This window comes from Caloenas nicobarica, chromosome 6 (genome assembly GCF_036013445.1).
Source record: "Caloenas nicobarica isolate bCalNic1 chromosome 6, bCalNic1.hap1, whole genome shotgun sequence".
NCBI lineage: Eukaryota > Metazoa > Chordata > Aves > Columbiformes > Columbidae > Caloenas > Caloenas nicobarica.
In genome coordinates this window covers 30,760,659-30,784,517 of record NC_088250.1, presented here as the reverse complement: position 1 = coordinate 30,784,517, position 23,859 = coordinate 30,760,659, and the positions used below count along the sequence as shown (strand labels likewise).

The 23,859-nt window shown below is 41.1% G+C and overlaps 1 protein-coding gene across 1 annotated transcript in view; it reads left to right on the top strand.

Annotated features, from left to right (window-relative positions):
• Positions 1-23,859, top strand: part of ADCY5 (adenylate cyclase 5) — a 210,938-nt gene that overhangs the window by 152,089 nt on the left and 34,990 nt on the right. The window contains exons 4-8 of the mRNA XM_065637644.1: positions 1,022-1,133; positions 1,302-1,429; positions 5,035-5,193; positions 6,240-6,381; positions 13,897-14,037. Of these exons, the coding sequence (XP_065493716.1) occupies positions 1,022-1,133; positions 1,302-1,429; positions 5,035-5,193; positions 6,240-6,381; positions 13,897-14,037 (682 nt within the window). The remainder of the gene's footprint in view (positions 1-1,021; positions 1,134-1,301; positions 1,430-5,034; positions 5,194-6,239; positions 6,382-13,896; positions 14,038-23,859) is intronic.

Here is a 23,859-nt window from a genome sequence, read left to right as displayed (position 1 = left end):
TCCCTCGGCAGAAAGCTGGGTGCTGCCTGCTCGCAGCCTTGCCGAGAGGAGCTCCCAAGCACCGTAGGTGTATGTTTTTGTAGTGTTTCAGGGGCTAAGCCAGCTGGAAGGTGTGGTGCAAATGGGAGGTTTCATTTCTGTACTTCTTTAGAAGCTGAGCAAAAAAAAAAAAAAGGCAATGAGTGAGAAGTGTACACAGCTGAGTAGAGTGGAGCAAAACAGTGTAGATTTCCCTCTCCAGTGAATGAAAAGTAGAAAACCTTGACAGCAAGTCTTGCTCGGGACAGCCGAGCGTGTTATGGCACATCCAGCCAGCCCTGCATCACCCAAACCTTCGCCCCAGCACCACGGGTGCCATCGCGCCCGGCGCTGTGCATTTATAGCATTGCAGGAATGTGTCTGCCCGGCACACGGCACAGGGCAGGGGCTGCGGTGCACGTGTGGAAGCACCAAAGCGGGGGCGAAAGCTGTGGTAGGCAGGTTGGGGTTATTCACTAGAGAGGGACGTTATTTTGTGGCTGCACTTCGGCCGCCGGGGAAGCGGGCAGAGGAGCGTGGTTTTCCGCAGCAGAGTTAGGACACAGGCGATGTTATTGAGCTGAGAGGTTGAGGAATGTGAACAAAATGGGTAAGTGTTGATTTTATAGCTGAGCTAATCTGGTCATTGTGTAGGAGTGCCTTGTTGTTAATGACATCTGATAGCATTATCGTGCCACCACCAGCTCCCAGCGTACTGTAAATTTTCTGGACATGGGGCAAGGGTGGGGATTAAAAGGCCTGGGGAGTTTTCTCACCCTTTCTAGTCTCTGGAGGGGATGAGGTAATGCCCCTCATGGCTTTACGTGTGATAGAGCCTGTAGTGTAAGGTGGCATTAGGGGTGCTCATCTCCTTGCTGCTGTAGGGCTGGGACACCCCTACATGCCTCCCTATCCCTGGACTTCTACCCCAAGACTTACACAAATATGAGCGACAAATTTTGTGACACTTTCATAATTTTTTTCTCTTCTTTTTTTTCCCAAGCATCCTCTTTGCAGACATAGAGGGTTTCACAAGTCTGGCCTCCCAGTGCACTGCTCAGGAGCTGGTCATGACGCTGAACGAGCTCTTTGCCAGATTTGATAAGCTAGCAGCTGTAAGTTTTCTATTATAATTTTGACTTTTTTTTCCTGTTGCAAGAATGACATACTATGCTGGTTCACTGGATTTCTGTAAATATTTGCTGCCCTAAAAGGCAAGCTATTGCAAGCATGAATGTAAGCTGAATACTTCTCCTTTATTATTGTTATTATTATTATTTTAGGACAACCACTGTTTACGTATCAAGATCCTGGGCGATTGCTATTACTGTGTGTCTGGGTTGCCAGAAGCAAGAGCTGACCATGCACACTGCTGTGTTGAAATGGGAATGGATATGATAGAGGCCATCTCGTAAGTACCATATTCCCCATGGAGAACTTCAGAAGAAATAGTAAGTAGATTCTCTTTCCTGTCAGGTCATCCTTACATTAGTAGCAAGGTAGCCAAACCAGGGAACTGATGCCAGCAAAAAGGGAAACCAGCTGGAACAAGAAAACACAATGTAGTAAAGGTCTGACAGCAGAAGGACAGACACTTGAGTCCATTACAGTCACGTGGGTGTCAGAGCTCAATCTCCTGATGAGAAAGGCAAAGGTTACTGTAATTACTGGAAGTCTCATTCCCAAAGGAGGATTCCAGTGAATTACAGAAATGTGAAATCAGGGGATTAATAATAACTTTATTAAATTTCAGTCACTCTTCTTTAAACCAGCTTCTTTTTCACCTTGCAATTCTTCTGGTAAGGTCTGTCTTGTCTAGTTTAACTAATTTTTCTGCATGTGTCCCTATGCCAAAAAGGTGAGATTCAAGACTTTCTTACTTTAGTTAAATTAATTATTGAAAAAGGCATAAAGTTGGTCTGGTACAGACTGGAACAGATCCGTGGTGCTTTTTCCTTTATTTCCACTTACTTCCTGTTCTTTATTTTTTTCTTTTAAAATTGTTCTGCAGCTTTGCCTGCTCCTGAGGTCAGACTAGAAATCCTGTGTTTGTCCAGACCATTCCTGTCTTTGGAGAGTAACAAATATGAAACTCACATCTAGTTATATGACTTGGAGAATTGCAGACAACGTCGAATATTATTTGCATCAGATATGAACTTTCAGAGGCCAATTGGTTTGGAATTCAGGGAGGGAAGATTTATTTGGTCATCTCGAGCGTATGCAAGTTTAGACACAATGTTCAGTCAGTTTTGGATGGTAACTGAACAGACCTTAATATCTACACCATCCCTGTTGCACAGGGACTCTGTTTGTTTTTCCCTTCTCTTCTAGTTTTTTATTTTATGAAAGCATCTTCTAAAGTATCAGTGGTACCAACAGAGAAGCAGAAGATCTCTATGCAGTCCTCCTCTCATTCCATTCAGTAAATGGATGGAGTTGACACTTCATCTCGATAAAAACTAAAGCCGCCTATTTGCTGAGCTTGACACAGTTCATCCTTACCATTTGAATTTCTGCAAGGACATGAATGCACACTTTTCAGCCTCATTTTCATAACACAGATACGTAGTTTGAAAAGTGGTGTTTTCACCCGGGAGAGCCCATTCAGAGGGCAGTACACAGAAGCATTCCCATGCTTTGTATACAGTGTACGCTGTCAGGACTTCCTACCTTTACTTACGTGGTTTTAAACTCTGTTGCTTTGCACCGGTCTCCTTTTGGGGTTTGTATGCAAAGTGCAAAATAGAAGGAGTTGCAAGTAACTAGTTTTCAGTAGCCCTTGAAAGGATGCTATTGCTTCCACATGAAGTACAATTAAGTGGCAGGTGACAAAGTGTCTTGTCAAACACAGGAAGCAGCAATTCTTCGCCACCAGCCCTACAAAGAAGACATTGTATAGATTGCTCAGAAAAGTCTCACTTTCTGCAGTAGTTGGCCTGATGAAATCCAGAGACCTTGACACTCTGTAATCCCCCACAAGGCTGAGTAGCACCAGGATGTCTAGACTTCATTGATTAACTGCAACCCACCTTACCTTGAAATAAACATGGAGTTCAAGTGCACTCAGTGTTTGTTTACAAATAGCTCTTCAGCAGCCTTTAAACCTTGTTTCCCACTTGATCTATAATGAATGCATTTAACAATCTTAATTCTTAATAAGTCTGGAAGGTGATTCTGTTCTCACTACCCCTACTTCCCCCCCGCCTCCTCCTCTGCTAAGGATCAAGATAAGAGGTTTCACAATTAAGGTAACCAATAGCTACTGAACATTTGATTGCAGGTAACAAACAGCTACTGAACATTTGATTGCTGGCTTCACTAACACTGGGCCCTGCCCGTAGGCTGATTTCATCTGTGCACAATAACAGCAGGGAGTGTTACCCCAGATTGGAAAGATAGAATTTTATTCACTGTACTGCTAGTATAAATGAACTTTTAAAAAAATAAAGGTAGCAAAGAGTATTTAATTTGTCTATAAAGGATAACCAAACCCATTCGTTTGCTGCAAAGTCTGAGAAAGTCACCTTCTCATTGACTACTAGGAGAAGTTCCGTGGTCTTGTGTCAGTAACGTGGCTTGGCAGAGAGTGCAGTGGGGTTTGTAGCGCTTGTACAGCATGTTCTTCTTCCCTCCCCAATGCTGTATCCAGACTGCAACTGCTGTTCTCCATGCAAGGGTTATGGCTGCAGGTGAATTTTCATGACCCCAGTTCCTGTTGCTTTCCCAAGCGTTGGGGTTGGAGCCCTGTGGCACCTTTACGCATATGCAGCTACCTTGCCCTGCTAGAGAATCTCTGCTGCTTATATAATAATGAATGTCATTTCAGCGAGTAGATAGTGCAACATAAGATAGGGAATGTAAGGAAAAAGGAACTGTAAGATGGTAGGATCTGTTTCAACAAGAAGTCACCTTGAACAGTCTTTTAAGGGAAATATTACACTATGAGGAGTGAACTGGAGTCCGGGATTGGTCTATTTTTAAGCATGCATTAATAACAAAAGCTTAAATATTAGATCTGTGTTGATGTTAGGAAGTTGGGAGGATACCTGTCCAGAGGATGTTATCCTAGATAACTAGGACTAGATGAACCTGAAAACCAAAAAGGTTGAAATCTGATAGGTCCAACCTAATGCTGCAAGGAACTAACAACTCAAAGGAAAGGACTGTGCTATGTGATATAGGTGAAATTGCCTGTGAAACATGGGCATTCTGGGAATTATGTGATCAGCAATAATGATCAGCAGAATTGTTCTGATAGCCTTGTCAAGACTTTCCCCTACCCACATTTCTAAATATATTTTCCATGTGAACAGCTCTTGAAATTAACTTTTGCCCTAAAAGGGCAAAACCCACAAAGTATTCCAGCAGTCAGCTTGGGAGTAAGAAGAGCATCCAAAACCTCATTAAAATCAGAGCTTGAGTATTTGTAACTGCCTGTTTGGAGTGACTGCAATAGATGTGGTTCTCTGGTTTTGCTGCTCTGACTGCAGCTGTAAGCCCCGTTCAGGCTTTCCAACTGCAGTGGGGTATTTCACACACATATCATATTTCATCTATGGAGAAGCTGATGCTTGGTGCCATGCAGATGAATTAAGATCTCTGAAATCATTTCCTTTTTCTCTTTGCAACATGCTATTACTCTTAATGAGGCTGAGTGCTGGCAGGTTACGTCCAGCTTTGGTATGGAGATCAGAGACCACCACTTTATTCCTTTTGCTGCCCCAAAGATTTTTTTTTTTTTTAATGAGTTCTCATCTTGACCATGAGTTCAGAGTACATGGATTTACTCCAAAGGCTCCCCTTTCTAAATAGTGCTCTGCTTGGCCAGCCAGAGCAGTACTGCCAGTCTGGTTTAGTTTTGTTGTCCTGTTGTTGTGGACGAGCAGCACCATGTGTCTGCGTGAATAATTTATGGGTCATTATGGACTTTAGTGTTATAGGTGCAAGTTTGTTCCACTGACTACAACCACGCAGTTCTTTGTGATGTCCTTTTTTTCCCATATCTCTTTTCAGATTAGTCCGGGAGGTAACGGGAGTAAATGTCAACATGAGGGTTGGAATCCACAGCGGGAGAGTTCACTGCGGGGTCTTGGGCCTTAGGAAGTGGCAGTTCGATGTGTGGTCCAACGACGTTACGTTAGCCAACCACATGGAAGCAGGGGGCAAAGCTGGGTAAGTTGCTTCATCAAAGCTGTAGTGTTAATCCATGTGTTGTTTTGTCTCTGACATGTCACAGTGAGGTGGGGAAACAAGAGACAGACATTCAGAGATTCTTTATGTCTGCTGTAAAATGAACTGTGGGTATAGCGTTTTAAGCATGTACAAATGTTAGCAAGGTTATTCTGTTCCTTGTCTACATGTCCTTGGTTACAGAAAGTCTACAAAATCCCAGGATGGGCATATCCTTCTGTGGTAAGAACTGAATTCCTTCTCTGCAAAATAAAGCTGATAGATATAACAGAAGTGAGCACGTCTGTGCGAACACCAGCAGAGCTGGTCATGGTTACAAGGAGATGTGACCATATGTTAACAGTGCTTCCTGGAGAGCATCCCAGCTATCGATGGATGTCGTATGAAGTGTTGTTTCAGACCAGCCCTTAGTTTTGAAACGTTCCTGTGAGAGGGCAGAATTGGTTCTTGTTTCATTGCTGTATGGATCAGCTGAAGACTGAGTTGCTGCCAAGTTGACTCTGAGATAATTTTTCTATGTGCATCTCCACTTTTTCTCTGCTCTGGAAGAAAGCATAAGACTATAGTACTTTTAGCATACCTCTACAAGGCACTCTTGTACCACAGTGATTAATGTGATACAGCAAAAAAAGATACAGTATATATTGCTACGGTATATATTACACTGTCCGCTGAGTAGACATGTCCCTGTGAAGGGCCTGTGTTTGCCAAAAAAATATATCTGTTGTGTGTTAGAGTGAAGCGAATAAAAGAATGAGTGCTTTATATCTAAGGAGGTGCTTATAAGTGGATCTGTAACATGCTTAACGTGAACAATTCTCTCTTTAAGAAGATGCTTCCTGGCCTGCTTCCTTTAAAACAGATTAAACTCCCATACTACATCTGTAAGAGTGGTGGCATCACTAAAGAAACTGGTTTTTATTGCTGGTTTGTTCCAGTACATGGAACCTGTCACTGACAGGAACTGGGTTTTTAGGTGGTAACTTTTCAGAGCCTATAAAACTGGCTTGTCTTTTGTCTCATTCAAGGCGCATCCACATAACAAAAGCAACCCTGAACTATCTCAATGGAGACTATGAGGTGGAGCTGGGCTTTGGAGGGGAACGCAATGCTTACCTGAAAGAGCACAGCATTGAGACCTTCTTGATTGTACGGTGCAGCCAGAAACGGGTAAGACCAAATGCTGGGTTTAGATACTTTTAATAACTAGACAGTTTGCAACGCACCGAAGTAGAGTGAACACCAGCCTTTACAGATGAGTGAGTTGACTACCTGACCTTCAGTGACAAAAATTCCTGTTTCACTGTCCTCTTCCTGAACTATTGCATGTGTAGAAGGGAATGTAGCCACCTTCTGCATAAGGTTTCTGCACCAAGTACTTTCTAGTTCTGTCAAAGAAACTGTCCTGAGTTGTTCTCATAATGATTTTGAAAAATGTTGTTAATATAGATATGTATTTTTTCAATTAAATTTGATACTTGTACAAGTTCTTAAAACAATAGATTAAAACCACAAAGACATCTTCTCTGTCAGGTTACAGACTGAGGTGTTTTTGTCCACCTGCTCACTATATTACCATGAACATAAAGACTAGAGCAGTTCTTGCCATTACTTGTCAGCCTCTCTTTCTGAAAATGGGAAAACCTGGCCCACTGTGATGATGGATAATCACTGTGACAGTGGGATGAGATCATACCTACTGCTATAACACAGTTCAGGCTGCACAAAATAAGGCTATTAGGGCATTGCTGACTTGTACTTGAGTCAAGTCAAACTCAAGTGGACTTCAGCCAATATAGCGTCTTTTTGTGACACTGCCAATAACAGAAAATAGGTTGATATTGTCACTACTTTGTATTATTTTAAATAATGCTAGACTGTAATACTAGAAAAAGAGCTTTTCTATCATCTAGTCAAGCCTAGCCAGTAATATTTCTCTAAGTAATTTCTGCATTAGAGACACTACTTTGCTATTCACGGTATGGGCAAGCTTATAAAGATTGGCCTGAATTGAAAATAATTTCAAATATTTCTGAATCTAAGACCAATTAAACCTTCCCACAGCTGTAAATATGACAACCATGAGATTAAATGAATTAGTGTTTGTGACACGTTCCAATAGCATGGTTGATTTGAATAACTGTAACACCTATGCAGAAATACTTCGCTACCATTGTCTCACTTCCTGAGAGAATGGAAGCCTCAAATCTCCTTAATGGATATTGTGTGAAAAATCTCCAAGAAAATCCCTTATCATCTCCTAAAGAGAGAAGATGATGTTTTGGTTTCTATCTGCTCATAAGATAAATCTCATTAACAATTGTCAATCTTCAAAAGAGGATTAGAGCTTGCAGTGCAAGATGATTGTTTCTTGAGCATCGCTGCCTGTCAGTGGGCCAGCTGGTGTTTATACCTAAACCACTTCTTTGCTGGGTAGATTTAAGAACATAAACCAAAATACCATTATGGTCAGGCCCCATCTCCTGGGATGGATAAGCTATATTGACTTCTTAAATCATGCACTCACCTAGTTGTCTGCATGTTCTTGTGGAGAACCGAAGGTTTCTCTGAAGAGAAGAGGAAGACCTAAGATCAGGATTCTGCTTCTTGCTGGTGTAGACAAAAAACTCAAAAACAGAGACACAGAGCACTTGGGACTTCATCTTTGGACACAGGGGCTGTGTTTTGTTTTGACTAGGAGACTGGACAGAGACTCAGGAGAGATGTGTATTCCATTCTGGACTTAGATTTTGAGGAACTCGAATCTTTGTGCCTCGATTTTTCATGGTAAAATAAGATGGGCTCCCCTCCCCCCTCATTCTTTCGCTGCTGTATATGTATTTATTGCAGCTCTGTTACACAGTGCAGCCCTCAGCTGAAGTCTCTAGGCACTACTATAACACTGCTCTGATGTGCTGCATCCCAGAGTAGCTAAGAATTGGGACATGCGCATGATCTATGTAATTATTGTGCTAAATTAAAACATAAAGAAATTGCTACCAAAGGTCATGGATATTAGTATTTAGAGTTTGAGAGACTCCTGGTTTGCCCATGCTGCTGCAGCTTTGTTGCTGCCTTAGCCATTTTCTATCTCTTTGTGAAGAGTTGAAAGTTCTCCCCCTCTTTAAAAACTCATTTTCACATAATATGAAGATCAGAAGCGAGAAAAGCTTTCTCCCATAGTCAGCTCAGTCAGTTTTGCTTGATGCTAGACTAAGTTCTAGCAGTTAACTTTTTCCTTCCATTTCTGTTTGATTTTAATGACTTCTTGTGATTTATTTAGCTAGGTTTTCAGTTCTTTCTGTTCCAGTAATGGCCATAAAACATTCACCTAACTTAGTAATGGGTTCCTGTGAGTCGTGTTTGGGTTCCTGCTCTCCTCACACACGAGGCACAGGGTTTGCATTGACCTGAGAGCAGATGCAGTTTTGACCCAAGTAACTGTTTGCCTGGGTTATTCCTCAGTTCATACAGGTGGACATGAACTATCGGAATACTCAGTCCATCATCCCACAGCCATTGAAACCAAACAATACCAGGAGTTATGATGAATCTGTAAAATGTAACAGCATCTCTTTCATACCCTTTCTGCCTACTGTTGCCACGGGGAGCCATGACTTTAAGTTTTCTGTCTTTTCTGTTTATTTGACTTTTTCCTTGTGTTAATACCATTTCTTTGGCACAGAGTAAATGGGAGGAACACTTATGTAATATCTTTGTTCCAGGAACTCAGACTGGCTCCTTCTTTGAAAATAGTTGGGGGTTTTTTTGTTTGTTTGGTTGGTTTTTTTTTTCCTTCTTAAAAATGTTGTTAACTGGAATATATTTAGTTGAGTTTTAGGGTGGAAAAAGCTAGATTCTGATCACTCAGTTTTTAGATAATGCGGTCCTTGTTTTCTGTATGGTATACAGAAGAGTTGCCTTCTATTGAAAGAGAATAAACTGCAAAGTTCTAAAATCCAGTCCGTTTAGGTTTCTCTCTCCTCATCTTTACCTCCGGATCCGCTTTCACCTTTCCGTGCGCCCTGTGCTGTGCTGCTGCTGCTCTGGCGGGCGAGCACTGGCCTGGAGGAAGGCAGCGCTCAGACACTCCGGAGCAGCACAGCAGTGACTTCACTGTCGCAGTGTTACCTTCCCCTAGATGAAAGTGTTCCTGGCTTTTTTTTTTGAAAGCATAAATCCAAAGTTCCAAATTTGTTTTCCTTGTATTTGCTTTCAATTCCTTAAGCTAGGGGTTTGATAATTGAAATATAAAGGTCTTAACTGTGTGAGATGCAAAGGGTACCAAAGTTCATACAGGAGCATGGTGGTTGTTGGCAGCTTTCTGCTCTTCCTTGAGATCAGGTGCTGCACTAATTTGCAGAACCATCACAACTACTCTTGTCGTCATTTCTAATCATGGATAAAAGCTTTACTCTGGAAGGGTGGAAAAGTATGTGTTTGGAAGAGTGGGAAACAGACCTTGAGGTGAATAGGATTTTAACAGCACATTAGGTTTACAGCTAGTTTTCTTGTCCTTGTCAACGTTGTCAGAAGTCTGGGGAAATGCTTTGCTTTGACCACAAGTGGAAACAAAATGTGACTGTCAACAGACGAGCAATACTGCTGACTAAACACACTGTGCTGCGTGCACAAACTGAAAAAATGTTTATTTTTTTCTAATGACTTTCAATTGCAGTAAACATGGGTGTTTCTATTAACAATAGCAGGTACACAACAGTTTCAGAAAGGATTGTTGATGGTGGCCTTAAAACAGCTCAACAAAACTTTGGCTGTAACTCCTAAAAAAACAAATCTCACTCTTTTCTAAATAGTGTCCTAGAACTCCACCCAGCTGAAGAAACAAAATGGTCCTTTAAGTGTTGGGCATGTGACTCTCCTAAAACATAATCAATCTAATATGATGATTCCTTAGTTTAACAAATTTAATCTTAGCTCGGCAGGGTTCCACCCATGTAGATTTATGAAGGCAATGGTTTGGAGCATGTAGCACTGCAAGAAGTATCATTCACATGTCAATAGGACTTCAAGACAATTTAAAGAATAATCTGTAGCTGAATCTGAAATGGCCGATCCACGTTCAGCTTTCACTGCTTTGTTGCACTGATAGTGATCAATATGTTGGAAAATCCTATCGCACACTAAAGAAGTAACATGCATTCTTGATGGAACTGATAAGCATAAGAAAATACCAGCTATTTTTGCTGTTTTGTTGTAGCATTACAGTAGCTCAGTGTGTGGGAACTGGTGGTGGGAACACAATAAAACCTCTGGGAATAAGATTTACAGTCTCTTTGCAAGTCCAGATTTGAAAAGTTCCCACAACAGCTTTCTGGAGTTTAGCCACTTTAAATCTGAAAAACTCATTGCTGTCAGAAACTCTTACACCTGTTCCTGTTGTTGGTAGTATCTGTAATGAGTAGGACCAAAAGGTATCATCTCTTCCTTTTCTTTATTCTTCTTTCCAGTCTTCTTATGCCTTAGGTAGCCCTGTGTGTAAATTGTCCTCATGCTGTCAGCTAGCCAGGAAGAAATAGAGGAGAGATCCTCATAAATTTCCATAGAGGCACTATGATGTTTCTAATTCTTCATTTTTAGAGTTTGTTATTATCATCACCCACTGAACAAGTGATTTTTCAGGAAATAAATTACCTCAACTTTTCAAAATATTTGGTTCAAAAAAAATGTTTTTGAATAAGTATTGATGTTAACAACAAATTCCTATTGTTCAAGATAATATAGTAGCACAGTATGCAATATAGGAAACCAAATACCCACTGTGCTTGTATATATGTGTTTTAATCTGATTGGAAATATTGCTGAAACATAGTTCACAATCCAGTGGAAACCTTCTACAGGGAGTGGGGGGAATACTGCCAGAGGTCATCTTGCCATGGAAGATTTATGATGCCTGACCTCATGGTTAGAAATTATCTCGAAAGTGTGTATTTACCCATTTGTCCCACCCTTACCTCAACCCAGATGTGTCAGCAAACATGTATGAGGTCTTTTATTTCCTTCAAATTAATCAAATGATGCTTCAGAATCACCAGCACTGGCAGCAGGTAGAAGGATCATGCACTGGCTGAGAAGGGTTGGTACGTTTGCTTGGATTTTTGACATTACGGCTTTTCTCAAATTCTAACCAATTTTACTAACTCATGGAGGGGAACCTGCTGTATGCATCTTTTGTCACCTGTTCATGTAAAAGCATTTGTAATGTAACCAAATAGCTTTGCTTTTATAGGTTCCCAGACTAGTTTCAGCATCTGGGGTTTTTTTTATTGCTTTTGGCTGAAAACCTTTCACTAAGTTGTAACAAAATGGATTGGCAGTGTCACTTCTGCTATTGAAAACAATATATATATTTGCTTTGAAATAACAAAACTGTATTTTCTACCAGTTTTCTGACATCATTTAATAGAAGACAGAAGTATAACTATGAAAAAGATTGTGCAACTGAAAAAACACAAAGAAGTGCTACAAATGATGGCAGAGACCATAAAGAGCAGTGACTTTGGGGAAAAAAAAAAAACACCAAACTCAAACCAGCTCATATCTGGACATCAGCATTGCATGACATTAGTATATTTTTAGGAACATTTAAAACGCGGGTCTCCTGGAGCTTGTCCAGTGGCTCTGTCATGATTGCTCATGTGAAATTCAGCTGGTGCCAAGGAGTGGAGTTTTCGGCTCTTGCAGATGAAGCGGTGGTGGGTTCAATGTGGGAGAGAGGTGACGTGGGAGGCACTTGCTGTCCAGGGGCTGTGCAATGTGGGACCATGGATGGCTCTCCTCAGCAAACATCCCAGGGACCTGACAGCTCCCTTAGGTTTGCTCCCACCGAGTTTCCTTGAGATCCTACACTTGTCATCCCGGCTGGGTGGAAAAAGACCTTTGCTGGCAGCCCGGGGCTGCAGTGACCACTGCTACTCAATGTCACAGGGCCGGTCGGGTGTCTGGCACAGGGCTCCTGTCACATGTGGTACCGTGTCCCCAGCTGGTGGCCATGTAGCCTGCAACACTGCATTCCCAGGAAGGTTTGGTTGCCTGCATGGTGAGCTTGTGGTCTCATGGGAAACGTTGACATTATAGCTGTCTCTCCTTTGCAAGAAAAGAAATGATGATTTCCCATGCTTGTCAATCAGGCAGCTTCCCCAGCACTGGATTTTAGCAGGCTTTTAAAAATTTCTTTAAATAAAAATAATTTAAGGCAGCGTAACACTTGACATTTAACTCTCTGGTTGCCATGGAAATAACACCAGGTATTTTGCGAACTCCTGACAGGTGCGAGTTGCAGTGAACAGTGGAGAATTAAAATAGATAAGTAGGGAAAGCAGACTCCAGGCAAAAAAAAGGATGTGCACCTACCTGCATTGTCAAACAACACTTGAACCAAAATTCTAGAGTTTAAAGTAACTGATGCTTTCTTTTTGAATTATTCAGTTGTCTGAACACTTCCTGAAATCCAAAATTAGCCATTATGCCTAATTTTTTCACTAATCTCATGGAAGCAGCAACTGTTTTGAAAAAGTTTTCTCTCTTCAGTAATAAACAGCCAAGCTGTAGCTATCCCTACTGTCCATATTTTCCAGCTCTCCAGAGTTTGTCTCTTCTAAGCAAGGATGTAATAATTGCCACCCCTCTGCCTTCTGAGTCAGTACAAGTAAATCACAGTCCTCACTGAGCAAACCTCCAGTGCAGTCCTTGCTAGAGAAGAAAAGAGGGTTTGATCTTGCGCAACAAACTCCTGTCTTTCCGCAAAACACATTCCACGTGGAAACCTGCCAGCCTTTTTAGCTAGATAATATATTCAAAGTAAGCAACTAACCAGCCTGTTGTTTGGCTTGGTTCTGTGCTGCACTTTTGTGCTCTGGTGTTGAGCTTGCCTGAATCATTTCTGACAGATCCTCTGCAAACTTTGCTGTAAGCTCCAACTACAACCAAGATTCCAAACCAGCTCTAACAACAAAACCAAAGACTTTGTCCAAACTTCAAGAAAGTTAGCGTCAATGGCAAAACTTGCAGCTAGCATTAGGATAGAGGTATTTTGGTATTTTGTCACACTCTGCAATACCATTACACGCAACAGGTAGACAGCTGTTTGCAAGATTTACGTAATTTCCTTAGCATGTCTGGGAAGATGCCCTTGTCTTGCAAGTGCGAAAGATTACTCACTTGTACCTGCAGAGAAAGGTGTCCTTTATTCCCATAGCTTCAAGGCTCCTGTTCTTCAGCCAGATCTCTCTGTGTGTTTTTTCTGTTGCACACACACCAGTCTTTTTTTGTGTGTGTGTGATCTTGTATGTAGTATCTCAGTTTGGAACTGCAATTTCCTATCTGAAATGATTCAACTGGATTCAGTTTATTAAAAAAAGAAAATAGATACCTCCATTTTGGTATGCTCCCTGTGTTTACACAGGTTATGGTGGTTGTTCAAAACAGGCAAATGCATAAAATGGTGGCTACCACTTAGGGGCAAGTGTTCTAAATATTTTCACAGTGCAGGTGTAACAGGGAGAGAAAAATGGTGGATTTGGACTGCTCCTGATCAGCGGCCACTTCATAAACTTCAAGGTGCAAAGCCAACTTCTGGAGCAAGAAATCAGGAGACATGCTTGTAGAATGACTGCGATGCAAATGTTTCGAAATTTATTCTGCATTTCTCTTTCATTTGTATTTCAGAAAGACGAGAAAGCCACAATAGCCAAGATGAGCCGCCAGCGCGCTAATTCCATCAGCCATAACCCATCACACTGGGGTGTCGACCGTCCCTTTTATAACCATCTCGGCGGTCACCAGGTCTCCAAGGAGATGAAGAGAATGGTAATGCTTTGCTTTGTGGACATTAATTTCTTGTCTACTTAATACAGCATTATATATCTTTCCCTGCTTTGTCTGAAGGTTTTTGCAGCCCTGAGGGCATTTTCCAAATGGGGGTGGTGAATTCTACTTTGGCTCCAGAAATAATAATAATCAGTACATGTGGAGGTGAGTGACTGTGAGATGAGGGACAAGTGTGTTTGGAAGGAGAAGGGAGGCTGAATGGCACAGAGACAGTCTTTTGTGTGACTTGTCCCACATACTGAAAACTCATCCAGACTGTGTGAAAAGACATGATTAGCTACAAAATTTGTTCAGTAACCTGAGCATTCAAACAGCAGCTGACATACATTTGTACTAGATCATTACAGGCTTCAGCACCTGCACAGGTTTCTTCCTTGCCTTACAACAGCCAGATGCTGTTCACCTTGTGTAAGTACATGCCCATGTATGCTCATGGGTCCCCAGGAATCACGCCACTGTGTTTAACTCTTGAGAATACATTCTCAAGTACATGAATTAATTAGCCCAAGGCAGCAGGTATCTTCATTTCTTGCTTATACCTTCAGTCCTTCTAAATTAAAATGAACAAGAGCTGGTTACCAACACAATTGGACTGAGAGCACTGTTATGGCTTATTTTACAGAAAGTTGTAGATGATATCTTTGTTTCCTGCAATAAAGGTGAAGAAAAGAGAGCTTCTATTATAATGGCTATTTGTAATAATAATTAAAATGTTTAGTGCCTCTATAGTTGCATGCGTAATCAGATTGCTCTGCGACCTTATTAATGCTGTTTTCACCCTTCATGCACAGTCAGAAGTGGGTATTTCTTGCCCACTTTGTTGCCTATAGTCAAAGTTCTGCTCAAGGTCATGAAAACCTTAAAGTACTCAAAAAACTTTTTAACATGAGATTCACTCCCACAGCTTAAAATTTTTGTCATAGCTATAAGCAACTGCATATGTTGTCTTCTAATGGGAAATGCTGGCACATTTATTAATAGTTGGTGTTAATATTATTCAATCAAGATATTATTTTACAGTACTAAACCGAATTTCTTAATCTCCATAGTAATGTTTCTTTCATTTCTCAGATCTCCAAATGAGGGCTTCTGACATAAGCATACAGATCAGTGGAACTGTGCATTTTTATGTGGGCTTTTCAATAGGGCGTGCTCAATAGGCATGACATTATTAGAAGAGCCTAATCACACTAGCTCATAATTATAATTATAAGTTTCTTTGAATAGCTTTTAAGGGGTTCTTGCAGCCTCCTGTTCAGAAACAAGGTGTAAGCATGCCAAATGGTATTAATGCTTCTTGGTGTTAATTACAGTTTGCCATGTCTAGCTGGTTGTTCAGTTGGAAAAACATAATTATTTATTGAAATATCAAGCTGAGTCCTAAAAACTTCACTGCCCCTTGCTCGTAGGAGGAAAAGCGTCTCTATTTTTTTCTTTTTATTCCTTATCTTGAAACTTTCCCTGTAATGGTATTTACCTTTTTATAAATTCAGCAGCTCAGAAAACCTTTTCTACTCAGTCTGCTTCTGTACTGCCTCCCGCATTAAGCTCTTTTTTGAGAGGCTGATGTCTGTGTTACGTGCGTCAGGCTATTTTTTGAAAACCAATTTAAACCTGAATCAGATGTATTATTTTCAACTAGACTTTTTGTTGTTCTTGGGGAATATTTTCTGAAATGTGTTATTTACAGTAGCTCCCACTGCTTTATGTTTGAGATGCATTAGTCAAAATGAAAACATGCTGCTCCCTGCGGCCTGGAGACCATTTTAATATCTGCTAGATGCACATTTTATTGACTAGATCATAGGAACAGTTTCTCCATCTCCTGGTTTGACTTTTTCTCTCTCTTTCTGTTAACTTCTAATTTAAATATGCATTTCTTTGCGCCACCCAGCTTTGCACAGTACTTATTTGTCTGTAATTTCCAACATTGTGTTACGTAGATACTGTGTGTGCTTAAATGCATGCACAGAGCACGCTGGCTGCAAACTGCCTGCTTAGAAATACACAATACAGACAGACAGAAGGGGAGCAGAACTTCAAAGGCTTTTTTCAGTGCTCCTCTGGGATGACATGCCATTGATCTTGCTAAGCTGCACCAGCTTTCAAAGCTCCTGAAAATGTGCTCTTTGATCCTCATCACCCACCTTTCCCCCAGCCCTCTTGCATGTAATTGTATGGAGCCTTTTTTCTTGCAAACTGTGAACATGTAAGGTTGGATTAGTCAAAGCAGTATGCTGAAGGCAGGCAGTGCAGTGTTGCCTTTCTCTTTAAAAACTGGAGCTCCTTAGCCCTGTAATTTCAAAATAGGTGTTTCTAAGGGTAATTGTGAGATAGTCGTTGGGCAGGAGCCAGGTAATGTTACATTATATTGATATGTAGATATTTTTGTGTGGGGAATAATATGGACGGTTATAAAGGACACATTTTTATTGTCACAAACTTAGAACATTTTGCATTATGAAGACAATAATATTTCCAGAAAAAAAGAGGGGTTTTTTTTGTGGTGCTACTTACAGTTCCCTGAAAGAAAATAATAAAGTTCCTCAAATTGCATTTTTGGGAGGGAACTGTTATATTTAATAGAAAACAGAATTACTTCAGCCATTTTCCTTTCCTTTGAACACTGGCTCTGGTAGCTGTCTCTTTTCTTAGGATATATTAGCAGTAGTCCTGGATGAGCCGGATTAGTATCAAAGTTAGCTGTATACTCCTTTTTTTCCCCCTTACTGTTCTGTTGTGGCATTTTACCACGCTACCGTGTCGGGGCACATGGGCAGAGCATCGCGCCAAGGTGCAGGCTCCGCAGGGTGTGTGTGGGAGGGCAGCCCAGCTGCCGGCACGGGAAGGTCGATGGTCCCTGCTTTGCTCCATGTTGTGTCTTGGAGCTTGACTGCTGCTGGATCCAGCTGAATTTGCATCGCGTTTCTAGGCTTAGTTGTTCCTGTGGGCACACAGGAGTGTATTCAGGAATTTGTACATGCATATAAACAAGACAAAATAGCCTATGGGTATCCCTGCAGCAGTATTTGAAAATGTCCTGGAAAATGAGTTATTTTCCTAGTCCTGGGGCCTGAGTCAGCTGGGATTGCAACTGTACCGACTCATCCCATCCTGCCCAACAGCCCCTTTGCTTCCTCATGCACCAGTCTGCTTTCCAGACCACCCCAAATCCTTCTTTTTCACCTCCTATTGCTTAGTGGTGGCCTTTCTTGCAATGCAAGAGCCCACTGCTGACCCTGACCCCCACTAGCTGCTGGGGCCACTGCCTGAAGAAAGTCGGTTTTGGGGACTGTGCTGAGTTGGGCTGCCAGGACAGCGGCTGCCCCTAAAACCCTGGGAAACTTGCAGTGGAGGAAGCTCAGATAGAAATGGCCTGGGAGGGCAAAGAGCCTGGCTCTGAGCTGGCAGCCTCTGCTGTAGCGCTGGCCCTACGAGCCCGTGTCCTGGATGGGGCCATGTTCCCCATGTAGCAGGCGTGGGATGGGTGGAGGGCTGTCCAGAGAAGCCTGGACAGGATCAGCTTCGTGGCTGTATACAGAGTATGAAAAGAGATGGAGTGGAGCACAGCTGCTTTCTATTTTTATTGCTTTTTACAACATGTTCTCTTCTTGCCTAAACAAAAGCAGTCAGTCCAGGATCAGTGACTGTATCTCTCTGGAAATGCAGACTTTTGTACCGCTCGTGCTGTACACAAAGGAGCAGCGTTCCCCCAAGTATCTGTAAGCCAGCCTTGTCTACCCCTCTATCTCTGTGGTCCAGTTTTTAATTGCAAAAGGGTCAAAAGAAATGGACTTCAAAGCATTTGAGAGTACAGGTATATTTATAGCTATAACAATATTTATACACTACTAAGAAATACTTTACTTTTCCCAGTATAGATTTCAGGTCCTTTTATAAATATTGATGCATTTTAGACTTCTGGAAATAATACTCATGTCTTAGTTTTCATCAGCAAAACAAAACTACTATTAAAAAAAAAAAAGACAATTGGAAGATTGTACTTGACTAAACTGGAAGAGGTTTGCTATAAACAGTGATAAAATGGCAAATGTTGATACCTTCCAAAATGACAGGGCTGTCCTAGATGACAAATGATTCTCTTGCATCTTTTACCCTGCTCAGCATTCTTGAGGCCATAGTTGGAAAACCACATCCAGTTTGGGATTACAATCCTTTAGGAGAATGTGGATGAATTGGAGATAGTCCAGTGGAGAAAATTATAAATTAGGAGAATCATAGAATCATTTTGGTTGGAAAATATTTTTAAGATCATCAAGTCCAACCATTAACCTAGCGCTGCCAAGTCCACCTCTAAACCATGTCCCTAAGAACGTCATCTACGCATCTTTTTAACACCTCTAAAGTGTGAGAGTTTCAGTAGCGTGATCTGGGTAGAAGTGTTGAAGTATTTGGTTTGTTTAGTCTAGAAGTAAGAAGATTTGGTAGAAACAGAAGTCTTCAAATACATGAAGGTTTGTAAGGACGGAAGATACTGATAAATCATTCTCCATAACTGCAAAGGGCTCTGTAAGGAGCTTGTGGAATTCCTAGTTTTCCTGAAAACATTTTATTTATTTTATTCAGAACTTTTCAGTCTGGAAGAGCATTGCAAAATCCTTTGCAAATATAGAAATAATAACATTAAAAAATCTATATTAGGAGAATTTACAGGGAATAAAAAATGTAAGATTAATAGGAGACAGATGTAAAGAATTTATAAAGCTTCCAATTTAGGCTACACAGAACTTTGAGGCATTGATCTTCCCCCTAGTACAGGAGTCAGCTATACCCTCAACATTTCTGACAGATATTTAAACATGGGCTATCTGTCTAGCCCTTGTTTAAAAACCTCGAAGGGTCGAAATCCCACAGTGTTCCTGGGCATCCTTTTCAACAGTTTGATTATTTTTTCTTGATGTTTCACTTCAGATTGCCTCACTTCAATTCTAAAACACGGTGCTGCATGAGCTATTCACAGTAGACAGAGGACAGTTTCATTTTCCCCTCTTTCAGTTATCTTCTCAGTATTTGAAGACTATTACCATGCCTTTGCTCAGCTCCAATTCCCTCATCAAGTTTGTTCCCAAGTTGTTGCTTTCCAGCCCCGTGGTTGTTCCTGTTTCCCTCTGAGCGCTTCCCATTTCATCGATAAGCAGCAGTGCTCACTCTGAACCACGCAGACACTGGGCATTTTTGAGGTCTTGTAACCAGGCGTGACACAGCCTAGTGCTCTCTGGCTTCTGAAAAAAAAGCATTAGTTGTGTCATGAGATCTATTCAGCCATGGAAAGTCCTGCTGTTGGATCTTAAGGCTGCCATAGAGCTATTGTATTTATTTCACATTGGTTAGAATGACTGAGCATCTTAGCTTGTTCCACTGATGTAAGCTTTGGGGAAGGTTTACTTCAGAAACAGGTACCTCCAAGTCCTTATAATCAAATGTGAGCAGAGTGCCTAATGTGATTACTAAGCCCAGTTGTAGATGTCTGGCAGATTTCCTTTTATTTTTTCAGCTGCTGGAAAGGTTTAACATTAGGATGTTTAGGAACAGAAAGAGGAAACCCTGAAGATCTACAATAGTGATTTCAGTCTGACCATGCTTCTGTCATGAGTCTGAGTGCAACTAATGAAGCATTTAGTTTGCAATGAAATTGCGTATTACATCAATGTTAGTTACAAAGTAAAAACCAAAATAAAATCAAATAGGGATTATATATTTGTAGGAAATATGACTGCATGCAAATGTTAAAAATGTGAGACGAGATTAGAAAAATGCATCCTGGATATGGCCAGTTCAATAAAGAACAAGCTCATCTTTCAGGTAGGCGCTGCCTGATTCCTTGTGGCGCTGCTCAGAGCTCCGTGCAGTCTTCTACATGATATTTGATTGCTTGCTGTTTACTTTCTAATGAAACAGCACTCATCTACAAGCCTGGTCATTCAACCATAAAATATAATTCTTTGTCCTATTCACCCTGTCCTAAAGCAAACAATTTTCTGCATGTTGCATGACAAATACAGCTCACTTCCTCCCTTTGTGTCTCCAAGTTGCCCTTACAATACGTTTTCTTGTTGCAAGGAAATCAAAATTGGGGAACAGGTGCATTAGAGGAACAGACACTCTAGCTGATTCTGTGCCAACTCTACTCCTTAAACATCAAAAATTTTTAAAAAAAACTCAGTAGGGCAAGTTTTCCTCCGTCATTAGTGCAGCCCCATCAACGATAAGTGGATTTGAGTCCATGAATGAGACACTGAGGGTTCACCCTCCTTTTAAAGGTTTCATTTAACTAGAGGTCACCATTATCCTCTTTTCCAGCAATCATCTGCTAAATCTGGTGACAGCAACACTGACGTCAGCGGGGCTGGACAGGGGTGCCCAGTGGAAAAGAATTTGACCCACTATTTTTTCATTGCTATTGCAGTGTGCAGAATCCCCTGAACTCATAATCAAGCAGGGAGAAACCCTCGAGGAATCTTTTCTGCTGTAATTTCCATGTCTTGCTATAGACCTGAGAGGAAATTGTTAGTCTAGTCTGAGTTTTATATAGCCAATTTGGTTTAGAAAGCTCACAAACAGCAGCGGAGGGGAATCCTGTCCTGCAGTTATGCTATATAATTGCTTTGGTGCTTCTGTAAAGGTGATTTGCCTGATTCACGTGTTCCTTGTGATCTCATATATAATAGATGGGTGGGAGCCATATAAAAAACACTGTATATTGCTCAAATTGTCAGTTTTGTATCCTCATCTGCAAACTTAACTATTATTCTATTTGATCAAGATCTGCCATCAGCCTTGATTAAATTATTTAACAGAGGGATAAGAGTCAGTGAGATGTAACTGCCGGTCTGATGTTGCTTTTGTGAAACTTAAGTAGAGTTTAATATTTACTTGGAATTCATGCACTGATAATTTTTCCACCATTCAATACCCTTTTCTTGGATACATCATAGTCATATGGGAAAAGGTGGTTTGGAGTGAAATAGTACTAAAAATGTTAGACAGTTTCTGAGTGGGACTAAATTAAGCCTACAGAAATAAAGATACCAATTTCCCTTTATTCACAGAAACATTTCCTCTGATGTTTGTGACAGGGTAGCCAAAGTGGACATCAGAGTTGGAGTTGAGGCCCTCACCAGAATGATTTCCAAAGCTTCCTAAAGAGGACAAGAAGCTTTAATGATGAAAGGATGCAGGTCAGCAGTTTTGGGTCTGGTTTTCAGAGGGAGTGAGCAGCTCCCACCCGTGCCAGTGGGTGATTTCAATTAAGGCTTGGATTCAGCCTGTCTACATCTGATTAGAAGGATATTTGACAGTAGTTTCTGTCATGTGTTGATCATCATTTGGATGTGTAGAGAGGAAAGGGCAGAGATTAAGGAGCCAGGAACCCAATTCAGAGCATTTCTAGAACTAGCTATTTTTATGTATTTTTCTATTTTGCAAGTTCTAGTAACGGTTCACAAGTGAGGTGCAGAACCATATACCATTTTGCTTGAAAACATGGCCTTTGAGCTAAAGAAATTTGGATTCAGAGTTCACAAAAAACTGGAAAGTGTGAGCAACCTGCACTTCTCAGAGATGTGAGTTCAGAGCCAGAAGTGAATTAAAAGTTAAGGGGGAAAAACTGACTTCAACCGCTTATGTTCTGTAGATATAAATCTGATGGGCCAAAAAAATTCATAAATTTGGCCAGGTCCAGTCTGCCAGCCAGGGGCTGCATATGAAATCATTTTGAGTAGAACAAAGTAGAGAGTTTTACCATCTGCGAGCAGCGCAGAGGAATGAAAGTCTGTTTATCAAGTAGGGTGGGTTGCAGAAAGGGAGCACTTCAGCTTTCCTTTTTGGAGCTCATTAGTCTGTGTTCCAGTGATTGCAGACACACTCATCATATAATCTGTTTCATTAAACTGGTTTTCTGCCAGTTTGTTGTTCTGCACTTAGATGCTTGTTAAATATCCTTCCTATCAGGCTTAGTATTTTCCGTGCCAGTTTTTTCTAGACTCTGGTATAGAAATTGTGTTATTTCTGGTTTGAGTACTTTGAAGTCCTTCAGTTTTGTTTCTGCTTTTACACCTGACAGCATGTGTCTTAATAGCCTTGCCTTGTTGACCACAGGGACAAAAGCAGAATGTATAACACTGCTGAAAACAGATGTGAATAATTAGTTTCACGGTGAGGCCAAACCAGGTTTGTTTTTAACTGCATCCACTCTCAGCCTGTCATTCTCCTTTACTGTTTTCCATGGTCACTGTCTCTGTGAAGCACCTTTGCTTTGTGAGTTGGCCAGACCTCTTACAAAGCTCATTTTGTCCCTATTCTCCTTGGCCCTAAGTCTAAAGTTCTTTTGATTTCTGCTTTAACATCATGTGAGTCCCATTTCAAGTTTGTTCTAGAGATAAAAAGGACAAGAAAAATTAGTTTCTCTGTCATTTTTGCTCTTACAGTCATTGCTGAAGTTGCCAGCAAAGTTTTTCAGGTAGAATCCATGCTTTCCAGCCACATTGCCCTTAAGAAGGTCACAGAGTTCATCAGCCCCTCTAGTGTCTTATTTTTGGAGCTAAATGAAAAGTTTAAAGGATGTAAAGTCAATTCCACTTTTCATATTCACAATATGTTAATAATTGCAGCTAATGTTCTCAAAGTTAGAATTATTATTTCTAATGGTTCTTGAAGCATTATGGTATAGCAGTCAGCTTGTCATGGTTTTGACAAACACTTCATCATTCTATTTAAGGAATCAGTTTTAATCTTCAAAGAAAAGGGCTTAGTTAATTTAGAAGTCAAGCAGAGAGATGGCAGTCATATGAGCTTTTAGCACAATAGATATTCATAAAATATCCCCCATAAAATAGTAAGCCTTAGGGACAGATACAGTAATATAACACTCCTTCTTTTCCTCCTGCACATGTCTAGTCCCACTGAGGATGGTCATTAAAAGTGCTTGTAAATTCAGAGCCACCTGACCTGCCATTAAAAATATGGGGTTTTTTTAAGAATATCATGTAGAAAAGAAGAAAGAGCAGGACTGTTGTTTGGTAGGTGCTATTGCCTTAAAGGGAGCTGATTCAGCTAAGTTTGGGTTAATATTCCTGAAGTCAGAGAGAACAGCCTTAGTCTCAGAGCGATTATTTAATGCTGTTGTCTTTACGTTTGCAATCCGATGGCTGAATAATGCAGCCTCCTGGGGGAAGGGGAGAAACTCCAGTATCAGGGATATTTAAAATGAGACTGAATAAAAATTGCATGAGGTCCTATATGCAGCAGTCCATTAGTACTGCACTGCGATAACATCTAACCCATGCCTTATGTTCTCTTCTAGAGAAAAGGAATTCTGGCCCTAACAAGGGCTACTTCATCATCACAGTGATGGAGCTATTCTTGAACTCCTATGATCTTCCTTTCTGTCTGATTCTTGTAGCCGTCACCACTTCTGTCATTTTCATCCCCACTGCCAATTCCCACTGTTTTCTTCATAGCACCCCAGAAAGCCATCAGCACTGCTTTGGCCTGCTGGGCACAAATCCATAAGCAGACAAGAGGGGATTTATATACTTAACTCCAGGAATTGGCTGTTTCTCTCCTTATCCCCTCACCGAACCAATAGGCACCTCATTTTTATCAGCTATTTTGTCTGGGCATTCAGATTTCTGTATACGTGTGTGCAGAAACACCAATCTTGACATATCTTTGGGCAGTTCAGAACCTGCTGTGTGCCCGAACAGGCTGGCGCAGCCCCTGGCAGCGAGCACAGGCAGCTGAGATCAGGGCTGCGGGGCAGCGGCTTTACAGACATGCTCA